At 34.0% G+C, this 18,082-nt stretch overlaps 2 protein-coding genes across 4 annotated transcripts in view; one reads left to right on the top strand and one right to left on the bottom strand.

Moving 5' to 3' along the window:
• Positions 1-18,018, bottom strand: part of LOC133200779 (zinc finger FYVE domain-containing protein 9-like) — a 36,656-nt gene extending 18,638 nt beyond the window's left edge. For 2 of the 3 annotated variants that reach the window (XM_061336570.1, XM_061336571.1), the window contains exon 1: positions 2,783-2,863. Coding sequence is in view for 1 of the 3 variants with exons in the window: in XM_061336572.1 (XP_061192556.1) it covers positions 13,482-14,072; positions 14,444-14,948 (1,096 nt within the window). In the remaining 2 variants the exon portion in view is untranslated. Of the gene's footprint in view, positions 1-2,782; positions 2,864-13,481; positions 14,073-14,443; positions 14,949-18,000 lie in introns of those variants that run through there. The other variant, XM_061336572.1, reaches the window with a different exon arrangement.
• Positions 3,176-13,500, top strand: LOC133200782 (ERI1 exoribonuclease 3-like). The gene is made up of 7 exons (XM_061336578.1): positions 3,176-3,367; positions 4,695-4,811; positions 5,911-5,973; positions 7,874-7,965; positions 9,940-10,012; positions 13,022-13,118; positions 13,369-13,500. The coding sequence occupies exons 1-7, from the start codon at positions 3,182-3,184 to the stop codon at positions 13,446-13,448; spliced, it is 708 nt and encodes a 235-aa protein (XP_061192562.1). The 5' UTR covers positions 3,176-3,181; the 3' UTR covers positions 13,449-13,500.
• Positions 18,019-18,082: the final 64 nt, after the last annotated feature.

Here is an 18,082-nt window from a genome sequence, read left to right as displayed (position 1 = left end):
GGATATAGCAAAGTTTTTTGAATCCCCGGCAAAATTCCTAACAAATCCTAGGAAAATATTACAGGTATAATGAACTCTGATATAAGGAATGTACGGGTATAGAGAATTGATTTTCTGTCCTGTAGAGGTTAAAGATAACAAAAATTATATCTTTTATAATGAATTTTCAGTACTTCAAAATATCAAACTGGCAATATTTTTTATAAGTATTTAGATTTGAAATTCCATTTGTCAGAAATATTTAGTGCCTCTTGTAACATGTGTAAAATTTTGTATTTAATACCTCCCAGAACCAATCTGATTAAAATCAGATCTTTGTTACGCTCCGAAATTCTGATGGTCGCTGTACAGCGACCATCAGAATTTCGGAGCGTAACAAAGATCTGATTTTAATCAGATTGCTCCCAGAACATATTTGGTAGTCATACTTGAAGGAAAAGATTGCAAATTCATTATATATACTTTAACAAATTCTTTATACTGATATAAAGAATTACGGATATAGCGAAGTAAATTCACAGGTCCCCAGGACTTAGTTGTAAGCGATTTTTACTGTAACAATAAATTCAAATAATTTGAATTAAAAAATTCAAATATATCATAATAAATATAAAAATTAATTTATCTAAAATTTAAGACTGCAAAAATTGGGTCATAGAGCATGGTCAAAATTGAGTAATTCACTAACAATACACTTTATGATATCTGTAGTCCTATCTTTAATAAATGGCACTTACACACAATAAAATTGTTCAAATTTAGTATACATATATAGTAGTTATATAATTTCAGATGCCAAATTGTTATGTTAAACATTGCTTCGTCAAAAGGAAATCATTTTCAGAAGACAGGTAGTCCTTTTGGGAAAAAAAAAAGAAAAAAAAGAGATGACATTGAAAGACATTATGGAGCAGCGAGTAGTGACATAATTTTGTTTTGCATTCAGGAATTTTTAGCCTCTAAAACAAACTATGAAAATGCTGGAGAAACCAGGAAATATATCAAAGTTGAAACGTGGTCCTAGCATTTGCACATAAATGGCAAAGACTGTTTTTGAGTGATAGAAACTTTGAATCAAGTTTAAGTCTGGTCAAAAGATTTAGTAACGTCATAGAATGTGAAGTATGGTTCATTGTTGCAGAACTTGTGAAAGCTGACTTTGTGGTAAAGAATCTCAAAACACTGACAAATTAACTTAGGCAATTCAAACAATTAATAGCAAACTGGTGTCAAGTGTTATGGAAGAATGGGTAAGGCACACTTATAAACTGTGTGAAAAAAAAGAAGGTGGAGAGTAATTTTCAGACACTTTCATGACGTTGTTTCTGACATTTTAATGTTGTTAAGAGTGCTTCGTAGTGACAAAACCTGTTGATTTTAAAAATTAAATAACATGATCGAGTATCATTTAATCAAATAAAATCTTAAATCTTATAAAAATAATATGATGATGAGCAACATTGTCTGCATATTTTTTGAATTACCCACCAGAGAAAATTAAACAAATTTGTTGATTGGTAGAAACTACTCAACTGAAAAAAATATATATACTTCCTGTCACAAATGCCTTACTAATGCATCTGTAATCAATATTGGGTTAATTTGTAATATGATTATCACATGAAAACAACTTATTTACTATTACAGTCAAACCTCATTCTCTCGAAGGGACCGAGAAAATACTTCGAGATAACCGAGGATTTGAAATATCCAGGGTAAAATACTTAAGGAATAAGCAGTTGGGACTTCAAAATGACTTCAACATATCCATGGTATTAGTCCATTAGAGATATTTGTTTTCTAGATACCAAAGTTCAACAGTTACTTTACATATATTCTGCTTCTAAAACTACAAATTGTTTCCAAATTTCAAAAAATATTTACAAGTCTGAAGTGATTTCCCATTAATGTTAGCTTTTTATCTATACATAGACAATATACATTTATTTCCTAATGCAGGTTCAATATGGGGGAAAACCAATGTAAATTGTAAGTTACCAACTTGATGGCTTAGTGTCTGACAAATAAAATAAAATTTATTATATACAGTGTATGTGTTCATTATATTTTCTTTTTTGCCCCATATTATGACAATACACGAATGTTACAAAATTGTCCAAAATCGTTTGAAGGTTTTAAAAATTTACAGGTAAGTTATAAAGGATATAGTGAGAAAAAGTTTGTTATGCCAACAAAGGGAGATAACTTTTAAGAATGTGAAATACGTCGATTCAATGACTCTTTCATTGAGATTACCTTATTTCCCTGATTATAAAATTGGGTTAATTTTGATGTTTGTCATGGACTTTGTGGCTTCAATACTCATGTTTTACATGTACATTTGTAAATCACAGGCAAACAACAGTGTATTAAAATTAACCAATGGTGAAATAAAGTAAAACTGATCTGTGATACTAAACTGCTTGATAGTTATCCATCAACCAAATTAACAAATGTTTTTTATTAGGAATGGAGAGATGTTGAGAAACAGCTTAAGGCCAGAGTTTCTTAGCAGGATGCCAAAATTCAGTGCTGAATCACCCCCACTCCCCCACTGTGTCAGTAAGTACTGTTAGCATCGTGCAAGAATGATAATGAACACATAACAGTTTGATTTTTAAAGGTTGTGTATATTCTATGTTTTTCCCACCTTAATCGACCTTACTCAATTCTGAACGAAAGAGGATCCGAGAACAGTGTCAACATCAGATGACCACCTGTCCAGAAATATCACACATCAAAATTAAAGTAAAGCGAGAAATATAAACGAGAGTAATGTTACCTTAACGGACTCATTGTATGTCCATTTACTCGTGGTGCTGCTGAAAACAAAGATATTATCTCGTGTTTCACTCTTAATAATTTCAACTGTCAGTGATCTCACAGATTATTTTCATAGAAGGTCAAGGTTGGAATACAAAGTCACGTGACTTTATATTGACCTTTCAAAACTTGCGCTCTCTCATTACTGATATTTTAAAAATGCGCGAAGGTTCTGAGTAACTGAAGCTATGAAGATCCATGGAGTTCTGTATAAGTAACTCTTATTGACAAAGAGGAACGCTTTACAACATCAAGAAAATCTTGAAAGTGCTAAGTAGCCGATCTGATATCTTTTGCGTAATACAAGTCTCCGATAAAATGCGATATCGAAACCCTTTCTCGCACCCTTACCTCGAAAATGAAAGTAGGATTTCGTAGAATCATTCTAAAGTTGAGTAATAATGTTTGTCAGATACACACCAGAAAACTTTTGAACCTCCAGGCAAAAGATATGGCGAGCAACAAAAAGGAACAAGTTTTCAAATACCTCTTGATTCTGGATTTTGAGGCGACTTGTGATAAAAAAGCACCAATTATTCCACAGGTACCGCACAAGAGATAAATTATTCAACAAATATCGTACTTGTTCTGAAAAAAAACCCTATTGACACAGGTACTGTAATAAAAAAAAACCCACCGCTTATTCTACGGGTGCTGTACAGGTGAGAAAATAAAAGAACAGGTGCATAAGTAACAAATGTGGATAAGAGGTGATTGGTTGATTATGTGTTGTTTTACGTCCCATTCGAGAATTTTTCATTCATATAGAGACGTCACCATATACGGTAAGGGCTTCAAAATTTAGATCTATACTCTGCATAGTTAGAATAATCTAACTGTGTCTCGGGACAAGCCCTCACCACAGTTAGAATACGTCCCATATACTTGCAATGTAGCAAATCGGAGTGGATCCACTCCGAAATGATTTTGAATAATACAAAAGGAGTTGCACTGAAAATAACTACAAAATCAATCATAACAAACCTTTTTGAGATGGTATATGTCTTTCAACCTAAAAAATAATCCATATAAATATGAAAATTCAACTCATTTTCTCAACGTTTTTTCCTCGCTTCAAATTTAACGCCATGTTGACATTCGGAGCTCTCTGGATTGTTCATAGAAAATGCACAGAGTACGAGTTATTGCCCGTGTTTATTTTGCAACATTGCCAATACACGGAATGAATTCTATCGTTAAACCGGGTCCGTAGGACAATATCATTTTAACGATAGAACATTCTATCTATACTCTGCACTCAAGGCCAATGAGCAGTGAGGGTTCTTTATCGTGCCAATGCCTACCATGACACAGGGCCTTGGTTTTTAAGGTCTCATCTGAAAGACCTGCAACTTTCACTTCAAAGTGCCAAGTGCTTGGAAGGAATAGTTGCTTCCTATTATTTATCGGCTTAGGTCAGTCGCTTGGTGAAGGAATAGTTGCTTCCTATTTTTTATCAACCTAGGTCAGTTGCAGCCGTGATTCGAACACATGACCTTCCGATCACTGAGCGAGTACTCAACTGACTGGGCTACCATGACGGGGATAAAAGGTGAAGGAGAGTTGACTAACAGGTAAAGGTCGGGGGGGGGGGGGGGGTGTTTAGTGGGTAGTTGGGATATGTTGCTGGAATATATAAAGATATGGTCACCCTCTTTTACCTTAGAATGTATGATAAGATATATTATAGGATTACTATTCATTTTTGCTTTCCTGCTAGTGAGAGTAAAGGTAAAATTAAGAATGTAAGATACAAAGATAACATCACTCAGATACTGTAAGGAAGTGTCCAGAAAATCCTCAGTTTAAATCTTAGTTTAGGACACTTTTCTTCTCTGTAATTCCAGTTTTGTTGTGTTTTTTAATAATAGGAAATTATTGAATTCCCTGTGATCAAATTGAACACAGACACACTGGAGTCAGAAGCTGTTTTTCACACTTACGTGGAACCTGATGTCCATCCAAGGTTGACACCATTTTGTACAGAGGTAAAGTGAAATGTTCTATACATCAAAACCATAACAAATACATGTACACTAAATTCATAAAACAGCAAAGTTTGTGTTACATTAATTATTTTTATGCCTTGCCATGAATATGGCTGGGGCATATAGTGTTTGTCAGGTCCGCCTTCCATCCATTAGTTCTTCTGTCTTTACATACTTTGCATTTAGCTCAGTTTCAAAGAAAGTATTCAAGATATTTTTATCAAATGTCATATGCTGATACATATTGATGGGAGCAATTTCAAATGCATCAATATTTTTGACCTTGACTTTTCCTTTGACCCTGACCTTACTTTTCCAAAATTTTTGTTTATCTCAGTTTCAAAGAAATAGTTCAAGATATTTTTATCAAACATCATATGCTTATACACACTGATGAGAGCTATTCAATTGCAACAACATTTTTGACCTTGACCTTTCCTTTGAGCTTGACCTCACTTTCCCCAATTTCATGTTTAGCTCAGTTCTTGTGAAACAAATCAAGATATTTTTATCAAACTTAATACATCTTGGTGAGTGCTATTGACCTGCATCAAATTTTTTTTTTACCTTGACCTTCCCTTTGACTATTACCTTACTTTTCTTAAATTTTCATTTGCATCAAGATATTTTTATTTAAGCATATGCACTAATACATAATTTGGTAAGAATTTATCAACTGTGAACATACTTTATCTTGAACTTCCCAATGACCTTTGACTTTGCTATTTATTGAGTCTTAAATCAATTCTAAAGATTGAAACTATTCAAGATATTTTCATCAAACTTAATACACTAATAAAAATTTTTCATGTAGCATTACTAATGAACCCTGGGTGGGGAATTTATGTCCTATGGACATATTTCTAGTTTTAACTTCTAACTTCTTTTAACTTCTGATAATGAATGAGAGATCCTCTTGGTCATGCCTTGATTGAATTCATCAAAAGCATGTCCACTATAACTGTTTATTGTGTTTTACTGCTTATTATTTGGGGAATTCAAATGTAAGAAAACTTTTTGATGATATGTAAAAAAAAAATATTTTTTTCAAAATTTGTTGAAATGTTCCTATTTTGAAACATATAATTAATTTTTGCAGTTGACAGGAATTACACAATCTCAGGTGGATGGACAACCACATTTAACAGAAGTTTTAGACAAGGTCAGTTTAATTCATTAATGTAATCTGTTCAACAGCTTATATACTAGTAACATGTAAATTATTTTCTGCAATTAATACAGGGCTCAATATTAAGGCACATCCAATCGACTCAGACTATAGTGAAAGACTAGTAAAAATTTGTTCCAGTCTAGTTTATTTTGCGTCAAGTAGCCCTACTGGTTGTGTAAATATATCTCAAAGTTCAAATGTTTAAGGATTTTCAAACATGCTAATCAGTTGATTGAATCATATCGATGACAATTAAGACAATCATAAAAAGATTTATTTTTGAAAACTTTACAATGTTTTATTGTACTATAATAGCTACCGATTAGGAGACATTATGTTCGGTATCATTATTATGCAATGTACATATCAGTATTTCATCAATTTTGCTGCCATTTTATTTTCTTGTAAAGGCTAAATTCTACCAAGAGGTAACCTTCCTGCTAGGTCATTTTCTCTATGTCAACTGTTGTGCAGAATATGTTTTAATTGAAACAGACCTAGAACTAAACATAGTTGAATTATTATATATCTCCCTACTTGAATTCAATAAAAAGAAATTTATTCAATAGTATAAAAGTTTTTGAACCTCAAAAAATGACAAAGTTACAATAACCATCAAATTGTTAACATTGACGATGCTAGTATTCGACTATTATGGTTTTTTTTTCTTTCATTTAAATATTTAAATAAATAAATAATTAATTAATTGCATCATACAATGATGTACAGATATTAGATCAGGTCTAGTGAAGTTGAGGTCAGGTCTTGTAAAATTGTCAGGTACTAGTCCGACTGGTCTAGTTTGTTTTGATCTTAATGTGGAACCCTCTAATAACAAGGGCAATAGCTTAATACGATTAAAGGGGCATAGACATATCCTTTGCACTGCCATTTTGTTAACATGATTTGAAGTCCCTATTTATTTTAAAACACCCAACTTCAGCTCCTTATTTAAACCAACATGAAAATTTTCAATGTTCAATGACAAGGCATTCTTCATAAGTAGGGATCTCAGTTTCAATTGAATACATGTAGCCTAGTCAAATAAAAAATAAAACACGGAACTCTGGAAATTTCAGATGTGAGATCAGGTGCAAAGGAGGAGTAAGCATCCCCTGTCGACTGGTCACAGTCTTGATGTGAGCCCTATGTATTGATCAGATTGACAGAATATTCCATATTCAAATTTAGTATAAAAACAAAAGCTAAACCATCGGTATGAGACATGTCAGGCAAATATGACCCAGTGAAAGGTTATATTTGCTTACAAAGTCATTATAATGACCATAGAATTTACGAAATGATGACTTTAATCTAGATTGTTGAAATTCCTGTAACATCAACTTATCTGTCAGAAGTCTGCCTTGGTTTAATAATTGTTCAAAAATATTCTTCTCAAGAACAGCAAAGTCACAATTAGTTGTATTTATATGGAAGCATCCTCAAATTAGTGTAGATTCAAGTTTGTTCAAATCATGACACCAGGGGGTAAGGTGGAGCCACAACAGGGAATCAAAGTTTTAGATAGGAATAGCGTGGCCATATTAACTCGGGTGAGCATTGTGTCCCATGGGCCTCTTGTTTTAATATCAATACACATGACAGATATCCCACTTTTCTTACACATTAAGAATAAACTTCAGTAAGTATTCTAGGTGTGACAATGAAATAGACCTGAAAATTCTAAATATGTCTTTATAATATATTAGTCTGAAATGCTCTGGCAACATGTAACATTTAGGTAATAAATCATAATGAACAATTTTGAAGGGTATAAACTTCAACATTGTGTCTATACTCCTTGATCTTTCATGTTAAAGATTGCCTGAAATATTAATTTTGTTTAGTATCAGTAAAACTTTATGCTGTGTAATCTTTCTCCATATTACAGTTATTACCCACCTGGATGAAGGAACAAGGCCTCTTTGAGACAGAGAACACCAGTATATTTGTCACTTGTGGTGACTGGGATCTCAAAAAAATGTAAGTGCTGAGGCGAGAGAGATACATGTATACCGGGGTGATCAAAAAGTTTGTGAACTGGTACAATAGAATTATCATTATGTTTTCAACTATCATGAATTTTTTATTGGCAATATTTATACTTAATCATACAAAATGTCATTGTCATATACCAAAAAATAAAAAAAAATTACATTGTACAAAAATCAACGGTGTTACAAACCTGGCACAGTCCGCCAGTCACCTGTTGAGGTCGCTAATATTGAATATTGCTAACAATTAATTGCACATTGGTTGTAAAAACTTCTTTTGTTGGCATTATAAGAATCGCTAAAATTACTTCTCGCTAAAAATATGTACCAATTTTTCAGGATAAATCGCTAAATTTCCATTTCACTAAAAATTCCACTTATACGGTATTTCAACCCCTACTTAGGTAGTGTAGTTTCAAATTTGTTCAATTTATGGCCCAAAGGGGTTGGTTGGGCGACAATAGTGGATCAAAATTTGACATGGGAACATAGAAAAAATTCAATAAAAAAAAGCAGGGCCATTAGTCCTATTAATGTGCATGTATCCTCAGTTAGATTAAATTTAAATTTGTTCAAGTCATGGCCCCCAAGTTGAGTTGGGGACATGGTTCAGGCAACAATAGTGGATCAAAATTAAATTGATTGATTGATTGTATTTTGTTTTATGTCCCATTCGAGAATTTTTCACTCATAAGGAGACGTCACCATATACCAGTAAAGGGCATCAAATTAAGATCTTTACTCGGCACTCAGGGCCATTGAGCAGTGGGGGTTCTTTATTGTGCCAATGCCTACCGTGACACGGGGCCTCGGTTTTTAAGGTCTCATCTGAATGATCTGCAAATTTCACTTCAAAGCCCCGCGAGCGCTTGGCGAAGGAACAGTTGCTACCTATTTTTTAATGACTTAGGTCAGTCGCGGCCAAGATTTGAACTCATCGCCTTCAAAATTTGACATGGAAACATAGAAAAAATCCTATAAATAACAGCAGGGCCATGATTAGTCAAATTATTCTGCATGTATCCTCAGTTAGTTTAAATTCAAATTTGTTTAAGTCATGGCCCCCAAGTTAAGTTGAGGGCACAATAGGATATAAAAGTTTTACATGGGAAATATAGGAAAAATCTTATAAAGAACAGCAGGGCTATGATTAGTCTTATTAATTTGCAAGCATTTTCAGGTCATGCAGTTTCAAGTTTGTTCAAATCATGCCCTTGGGGGTAGGGTGGAGCCACAGTAGGGTATAAGTTTTACATGGGCATATATCTTTAGAAATTTCTCCTCAAAACCAATAGGGCCATGAAAAGTTATATTAATAAGCAAACACCCTCATGTCATGTTAATTCAAATTTGTTCAAATTAAGCCCCCAGGGAATAGGATTGGGCTACAATAGAGGATCAAAGTTTTATATAAGAATATATAGGGAAAAATTCTTTTAAAACCTCAAAAACAGCATGATCAAGATTATTCATATCAATATGCAAGCATCCTCAGGTGGTGTAGTTGTTCAAATCATGGCCCCAGGGGGTAGGATGAACTATGTTCTGAAAACAGCAGGGCCAAGGTGACTCAGGTGAGCATTGTAGTCCATGGGCCTCTTCCATAAAATTTGACTAATGCAGATATTGTTAGCTGTATACAGGTATTGTAGTTTAGTTTATCTTTGAGTGTTATAGGTGATGAATACTTTTATTTATCATGTGTGATGGTAACCGTAGCTATTATTTTGGCAAAGAATTTTATAATTGGGTGATTTAAGAATTTGAGTAGTTTGTTATGTGAGTACAGTGTGCTGATTGTTACAATGTCAAAATTAATTTTCTTTTGTTTATTTTGAGAAGTATATCTGGTATAATCATGTTTATGGTTGCAGATAGAAAAAAAAAATAGCGACAACCAAGAAGAAAAACGATCCTGATATAAGATACCTATGATATTAAAGGCTCCTTTTGTTATTTGTAGGTTACCCTCCCAGTGCTCACACTTGAATTTCAAACCAGAGAATTATTTAAAGAAGTGGATCAACATTAAAAAGGTAAATATAAGACATGGCTTCACACATGTAGTGTATATAGTAAAAATGCAGCACAATTGTTTCATTTAACAGTCTAAATCCCCCCTCCCCTTCCCCCAGCAAAGTTGGGGGGTATCTAGGAATCTCTTTGTCCATCTTACTGTCCATGCAATCTTGTTGGGGCAATAACTTTGTAATGGAGAAGCTTTAAAGGTTCATACTTGAAACAAAGATTGCTTAAGACTTGAGGGTGGTCATGACCACAAATTCAAGGTCACTGGCAGAAAAAAAAATAAAATTCTTGTCTAGGCTATAACTTTGTAATGGAGAATCAATGGAAGCTCATACTTGGTACGAAGATACATGTAGTAAATGACCTGTCTTGAATTTGACCCAAGGTCATAGTGACAGTTCAAGTCACTGGCAGTAAAATTATAAAATTCATGACAGTCTATGTTCCCTAAGTGAAAAACATTGGATGTCTATATTTTAGATTATTTATGACCAGATGATGTGCCTTTTTTTTATCCAAAGTAATTTGGCAACTTCAAGGTCACATTTACAAAATTGCAAATACATGTAGGCACTTTAAAAAATTGCAGTGGGGGTATTATTTTGTGAACTCGCTCTCAATACCTCCAGTTATCTATAATACCGGTAAGCATTTCTGTAAGTTATCTTATGAATCAGATCTATCTTGGATGAACAGGAATATTATATTTAGTTAAGTTTCATACAATGAAATCACAATCTTCTATATACAAACATAAAGACATGTTGCTGCTTGATTTTTTAGCTCACCTCAACGTGTTTGGGGGAAGCCTTTGTAATATCCTTGGCGTCCCAGGTTAAAGTTTTTGGAGCATATGTCTATGCCCTACATTAATCAGAAATGCATGGAAAATGCTTCTAGTATGTTTCCTTGTACCAGTCAAGGTTTCATTTGCTACAGTTTCAGCTATAGAATGACCAGGTTAATGTTTTTAGAGCAGGGTAGAGTTTTTGGAGCAGGTTAAAGTTTTTGGAACAGGTTCGTTCTAAAGTAACTATAAGCCCTATGTTGACCAAACTTGCATGGATGATATATCTAAGGATGCACACTACTGGGCTTACTTTAGAAGCTGGATTTGACCTACAATTTTTGAATGTGTGACCAGATTACAATTTTTGGAGCAGGTTCATTCTAAAGTGACTGTAAGCCCTATGCTAATCAGCTTTGCATTGATTGATTGTATGTTGCTTAACGTCCCATTCGAGAATTTTTCACTCGTATAGAGTCGTCACCTTATAGCGGTGAAGGGCTTCAATTTTAGACCTTTACTCAGCACTCAGGGCTATTGAGCAGTGAGGGTTCTTTATCATGCCAACACCTACCATGACACGGGGCCTTGGTTTTTAAGGTTTTATCCGAAAGACCTGCCAATTTCACTTCACAGTGCCAGCGTTTGGCGAAGGAACAGTTGCTACCTATTTTTTGTCAACTTAAGTCAGTCAAAGCCATGATTAGAACACACAACCTTCTGATCACATAGTGAGCGATCTACCGACTGAGCTACCTGATGGTCGCTTTGCAGTAAAGATAAATTTATTGATGCACACTACTAAGAGTTGCTTTGGATGTGGGATTTGACCAACATTGACCAGGTTAAAGTTTTCGGAGCAGGTCCATTACCAAGAAACTACATATATAATGCCTATCTGAACCAAACTCACACAGATGATGCATCAAGGGATGAACTCTACTATAGTTGTTTCAGATGCCAGATCTGACCTATATTTTCCAGATGAGTGACCAGGTTAAAGCTTTTGGAGCTGACTCATTCCAGTCCATTCCCAAGTAATTGCAAGCCCTATCAGACCAGAATTGCATAATGTTGCATCTAGGGATGCACACTACTAGATTATTAGTTTAGTTGTGGGACTTTGCCTTACTTAAAGTAACATACGTTGAGATGAGCTCTGTAATCTCTGATCACCTCTGTTAACTTTATTAAATGCTTATTCTACCTTATTTTTGAATTTGTCATATAGAAAAAAATGTAAAAATCTTATAGAAGAAAATTCAAATGAAAAATCCCTGGGGCATGGTTGTGTATGGGGTTTGGGGTCCTGTCCACCAAGATACATGTACATAATTCTGTTATTGCAGTATACTGGTATTTGATTTCTGTAAACTGTTTTGCCCTGGTTACTATTTTTAAAACAATGGTTTAAAAAAAAGTTCTTTAAAAATCTCTCAAAGTGCTATTCCTCTTATAGGTTTGTTCTGATTTTATTCAACCATACTGATTTTACTGATGTTACATATCTAATTGTAAAGAACAAGGTTCACTTAGGGCCTTTTTTTAGGCCCTGTAAATTTCTGAAAAAGTGAAACTGCTTTGTTTTAGTTGACAATGCTTTAAATATAATTTAGACTCTTGGTGATTGCGAATCTATTAAAAATGACGTAATTTTCTGGCTAGTAAATGCAATATGACGTCATGAATTGCATCATTTTCCTTATATCCTGAAAAATGCAACAAAATGGCCAATCTTTAAAGCAATTTTTCGATATTTCATATAGAGCGCAACCTCTGAGCTAAAATATGTAATTATCAAATGATAGAACTGTTTCTGAGGATTACAAAACATGTTTTATTTTTTGGATCAAGAAGTGCACTCATATTATTTTTCTTCTCTGAAAGCACTCAAATATACCTCTTTTCCTTAAATTCATTCAACATTGCAATTTCATAAAGCCTGTTTTCCAATACCTGAACTTTCAGGAGAAAATTTTTAATAGGAAATGAAAGCACTAAGTCTCTACTATATCTTGATGTTTGAAATAGAACACAGTGTTATTTTATAAATTGGTATATCTACAGGGCCATTTTATGCATAAAGTGAAACTAGCTCTTACAGGTAAGCTGTTGGTATGTACCATACTACTTTTACTAATGTTACATATACAACTGTAACTTACAGGTAATCTATTGGTACATACCATATTACTTTTACTTATGTTACATATATAACCTTAACTTACAGGCTTTCAGTGATGTAACTTCCCACTATCCCAAAGGAATGAAGGACATGTTACGAGAATTGGGGCTCCCACATAGAGGGCGCCACCACAGCGGGATAGGTAGGATACATCAATATTAGAGCAGGGATATTTCTCAGATCTGTTTATTGTAACACTTAGATCAGTTAGATGTGTAACTTTGCTTTTATAGATGTCATATAATAGAATTGTTTTAAGAAAATAGAAATATATACAGACTAGAAGAAAAAAAAAGATTAATGGCAATAAGTTTTATATCCCTCCATGGACACTAGTGTGTATGGATGATGATATAAAATGAACATAATTTAATTTCAATTGTTTCTTTCAGATGATTGTAGGAACATAGCAGCCATTGCTGAGGAACTGATCAAAAGAGGTCATGTGTTTAAGCAGACATCTTATCCTTGACATCAGATAAAGCACCATCTGCTGGATTAGAGATCAAAGTGTGAAGAAATAACTGCACATGCTCAGGCTCTAGACTGTCTAGATAAACATCAGTGGCAGGAGATTTAAAGTTCTTGCTCTGTGATAAACTATAGCTTGGATCATAATGCTCTGTAAGGAGGGCTTCCACAAACTGAGACCACTGACCACTCTCTCCGAGTGCAATCCATTCACTAAGTTTAGAATTACTGTGATAACTTTTAAGTTTCATAAGTTTTTGTTTTGTAAACTGAAAATTTTCAATATAGTCTGGATAATCTTTCAAGATGTGTTGCACTCTCTTTTCCATTGGGAGGTTTATACGAAAATGCTGAGCTTTTCCCATCTCTGAGTGTAAACTTCGAGGTACATGTACATTGCCTATTCTAACACTCTCTGACTCTACCCACACCACCTTCTCCGGATTAAAAGATTGAAAATTTTCTACTATCTGGGATTCAAACCATTTCTGTGAGGGTTGAGTTCCATTGATTTCTTCCCCCAGAACTGAACCCCTATGATTAGCAATGCCCTCTAGATCCAATACTTGTTCACCAAGAGCAGACAACTTGGATAAAAGAAAGGTTTTTCCAGACCCAGTTGGTCCTAAAAATCAAAAGAAGATCAGACAAACAAAAATACATATTAAGAATAAATAAGTTGCACTAAATGTATATGATTTTCAAACAATTTACGCAATATTCAGTCATTCTAAAACAGAATCTCTACATAATGTGAAATGCATGTACTGTAAATTACTTTTTATTTGCGAAAACTTTATTTTCACGTAATTATGCAAGACAATGTGCTTGCGAAAATTTCATTCTCGTGTTTATTAATAGTATTCCTAAAGATTATATAGAGCAATAACGACAATTTGTGAATATTCTGTCTCGCTAATAAAGAGTCAATGACTATCTTGTGAAAATAAGGTGTCGATAAAATTTAGTGATCTACAGTATTAATATGTTGTTTACCTGATAAAACCTTGTATGTAAATTTTACTGGCATCGTATTTAAGCACTCTTTAACCTTTTCTCTGTAAGTTTTATATCCCTTCTCTAAAACATACACATCGAAACCAATCTGTGCCATCACCATGGCAACACTGTATGACCTTTGACCTCCTCTCCAACAGTAAATCAGGGGAGAGTACTCTTTTGGTTTCTTTATCAGATATTCGTGGATCATTTGACTGATATTTTTAGTCACTAGTTCAGCTCCATAAATTCGTCCTTTAAAAGAGTCCTGTGAATACAACTTGCCAACTTCATGTCTCTCAGTGTCACTCAGAATGGGTAGATTTACTGCTCCAGGAATGTGGTCTTCTCTGAATTCCTTCAGTGTGCGAACATCAATCACTTCATTGACATTGGGGTTGAATGGGTCTGTGGTTATAACTGGTAGTCTGGACTTGGAGAAATGACGGAACTGAGAGAATATAAAGCAGCGAATACCACCTGCAGCTGGGAACACAGACATCTGTAAACATAATAAGACAGTTGATTTAGTACGTGATCAGCTGATCACTAGACAGTTGATTTAGTACGTGATCAGCTGATCACTTTATGCAAAACAATCCTTTACTCATCCTACTTTTGGAAATAACAAATATTGTAGACTGCTTGTTATTGTGAGATATTGACACTCACATTAAAATAACAAATATTGTAGACTGCTTGTTATTGTGAGATATTGACACTCACATTAAAATAACAAATATTGTAGACTGCTTGTTATTGTGAGATATTGACACTCGCATTAAAATAACAAATATTGTAGACTGCTTGTTATTGTGAGATATTGACACTCACATTAAAATAACAAATATTGTAGACTGCTTGTTATTGTGAGATATTGACACTCACATTAAAATAACAAATATTGTAGACTGCTTGTTATTGTGAGATATTGACACTCACATTAAAATAACAAATATTGTAGACTGCTTATTATTGTGAGATATTGACACTCACATTAAAATAACAAATATTGTAGATTGCTTGTTATTGTGAGATATTGACACTCACATTAAAATCTTGAGGAGCATCTATAGCAAAATCTTGAATTTCTTTTTTTACTTCACTCAGCAAATAGTGTAAATCCATTTGCCCCATGGGAGTAATGATCTAGTCAAGCCATGGAGTTTCATGGAGTTTTGTTAGACATAACTGCATCTGCCCAGTTAAAGATTGATTAAAGAGTAATGGCCCTCTGATTTAAATATCACAAAAAAAACCACATGTTTATATATGCTAGTTAGCAAACCAAACTTCTCATAACAACAGTATATTCTTGAAAATAGGCCAAAGGTTTAAGTCAGGTGGACCATAAGGCTAATTTCTTTCGACCTGTCTTATGACAAGCAATGCGCTTGCCAAATAGCACAAACTTACCCCAGAAAAGTCAAAGAATATGTGTATATCTGCACTATGGTGTATTTTGAAAAGTAGGTCAAAGATCAAGTTTAAAGGTCAGGAGGTGGTAACTTTGGTATTCTTCTAAGCAAAACAAATATCAATCCCTACCTTTAACAGTTCTCAAGATATAAGGTGTAACAGACGGACGGACAGACAGACACCAGACAAATTTGATCCCTGAGTGTCACTCTGCTCTGCAGGCAAGTCAATGTTTGCATCTACTAACTGACTATTTTTAGGTCTCCATTATTAAACTCGGGTAAGACAAATGTCACAGGTGGTGAAAAATCAAGTCTCAACTGGGACTCAAACTCCGGGCCTCTGGTGTACCATGCCAGCACTCTAACCATTGAGCTATTAAGACCCGATATATTGGCTGACTTTCACACACCTGTGACCCCAGTGACATATTCCTCCTTTTTGCAGAAATTCGTCCTCGAATTCTATGAGATAAGGAAATGCTGTGAGGCATTTTTCAAGGGAATAATGGGTATTTGTACATTAGGTGCCAAATGTCACAGGTGGTGAAAAATCAAGTTTCAACCGGGACTATTTGTAATAATAAATTTTTTTTGAATTTTGAAAAGGATTTTTCAAAATTAATTCAAAATTTTCTACATTGCATGTCATGTAATATTTTGATGAACTTTTGTGTCACCTGCAGAGCAGAGCAACACTTAGGGATCACTTTACCTGACATTTTCTGTCACACCTTATATCTTGGGAGCTGTAAGGGTTATGGGTTTGATATTTTGAACATGTATTGCTAGACACTAAAGCTTTTGTAAAATACCATGGTTACTAACCTGGTGATCTTTCATATTGACCTTTGACCTCCTTTACAAAATTGTTCCTATTGCCAATATACAGCATATTTTGGACATTTGAGAGGTAAGAATAAGCTATTTAGCACGTGAACTGTTTGTCATAAGACAAAGACAGAAAATACCACCATTAATGTCCACTTGACCTTGACCTTTGACCTACTTTTCAAAAATACTCTGAATGCTTAATTCATCTATGTCTAGAATTTTGAGAGACACATATATACCTACATGTAGCATATATATTACATGTTTATGAGCTCATGACACTGTACTTTTAAACCGTTTTATGTATAGTGAAACAAAGTGAATTTCAAAATACTATGAAAATACATCCAGATCTGTATACTGAAATGGATCATACTTCAAAGAAGTTGTAGACTAGCTGACAAATGCAGTAAAGACAGACTGAAATTTCTTTCCAGTTATGAGTCTGAGGTATTGTTGAATTGAATAATAGCGAGCTCTTAAAGCAATGCCTGGGTGAAGAGAAAAATTCGGACTTTGCACATTGATCCAAACGAATTTTTTTCCCCAATAACCTGTGGTCCCATAATGCTTTGCGAATTGCATCTCACCAAAACTACGTTCTTGCAGTCGCAACAAAAGTTCAACAAAAAAATAAAATCACATTGATTTAATAGATATTGCAGAAAAAACAGTAGATTAAACATTCTTCATTAAAACTGACGCTGTTCAGGCTAAGATTTGTTTATGCAACTTACATACGACGTCATGTGATGTCAGAGTCTAGATGTACCAAATGTCGCGTGCGGTTTGAAGAGACAATGTAAACCAAAAACTGTATAGGTATCTGCGGTCACACCGTAAACATATTAGAATGCATAGATAATTATTTCTAATGATTTCAATGTCATTATTCATTTTAGCTTTGAGGTTGAATAAATATTCCGAATCAAATTTCTGTTTGATTATCACACTTTATGATAAATACTATTCTATTGCAGTCTTAAAATCCATGGATATTTTTTTTGCAGGCAAATGCAGGAGCTATAATAGTTATGTGCAAATAAATAGCTGATCACACATACATTCCTTTATATCATTAATGATGCTATACCAGGTGACACGTGCGTTCCTTGGAACACTCTACTGGTAACTCACTAGATCAATATTGATACATGTAAGTCTGCCAAAAGTAAGGCATTTGTGTAATTTTATTATATTCTGAAGTGCTAAAATTATTTGTAATTGAATAAGTTCCACTTGAAAAGTTGTTGTTTCTGTATTATTGGAATAAGTCAAATTTATTATCATCAAATGTCATACCTTAGGAACTGTTTCTTCGCATGTCCTTAACCCGAATTTCCTTAAATATGAACCGGAAAAAGATTGAAAAGATTGAAGAGTG

The sequence above is a fragment of the Saccostrea echinata genome, unplaced genomic scaffold (assembly GCF_033153115.1).
Source record: "Saccostrea echinata isolate AGI-Se365-2 ecotype Australia unplaced genomic scaffold, CSIRO_AGI_Sech_v1 ptg000041l, whole genome shotgun sequence".
Classification (NCBI taxonomy): Eukaryota; Metazoa; Mollusca; class Bivalvia; order Ostreida; family Ostreidae; genus Saccostrea; species Saccostrea echinata.
This window is presented reverse-complemented; position numbering and strand designations above follow the sequence as displayed.

Bases quoted from the DNA above. Each gene is read 5' to 3' on its own strand.
- LOC133200782 (XM_061336578.1), top strand. From the start codon at position 3,182: ATGAAAGTAGGATTTCGTAGAATCATTCTAAAGTTGAGTAATAATGTT. The intron at 4,812-5,910 runs GTAAAGTGAAAT...TAATTTTTGCAG, and splicing joins TGACACCATTTTGTACAGAG to TTGACAGGAATTACACAATC. The intron at 13,119-13,368 runs GTAGGATACATC...TGTTTCTTTCAG, and splicing joins GCGCCACCACAGCGGGATAG to ATGATTGTAGGAACATAGCA.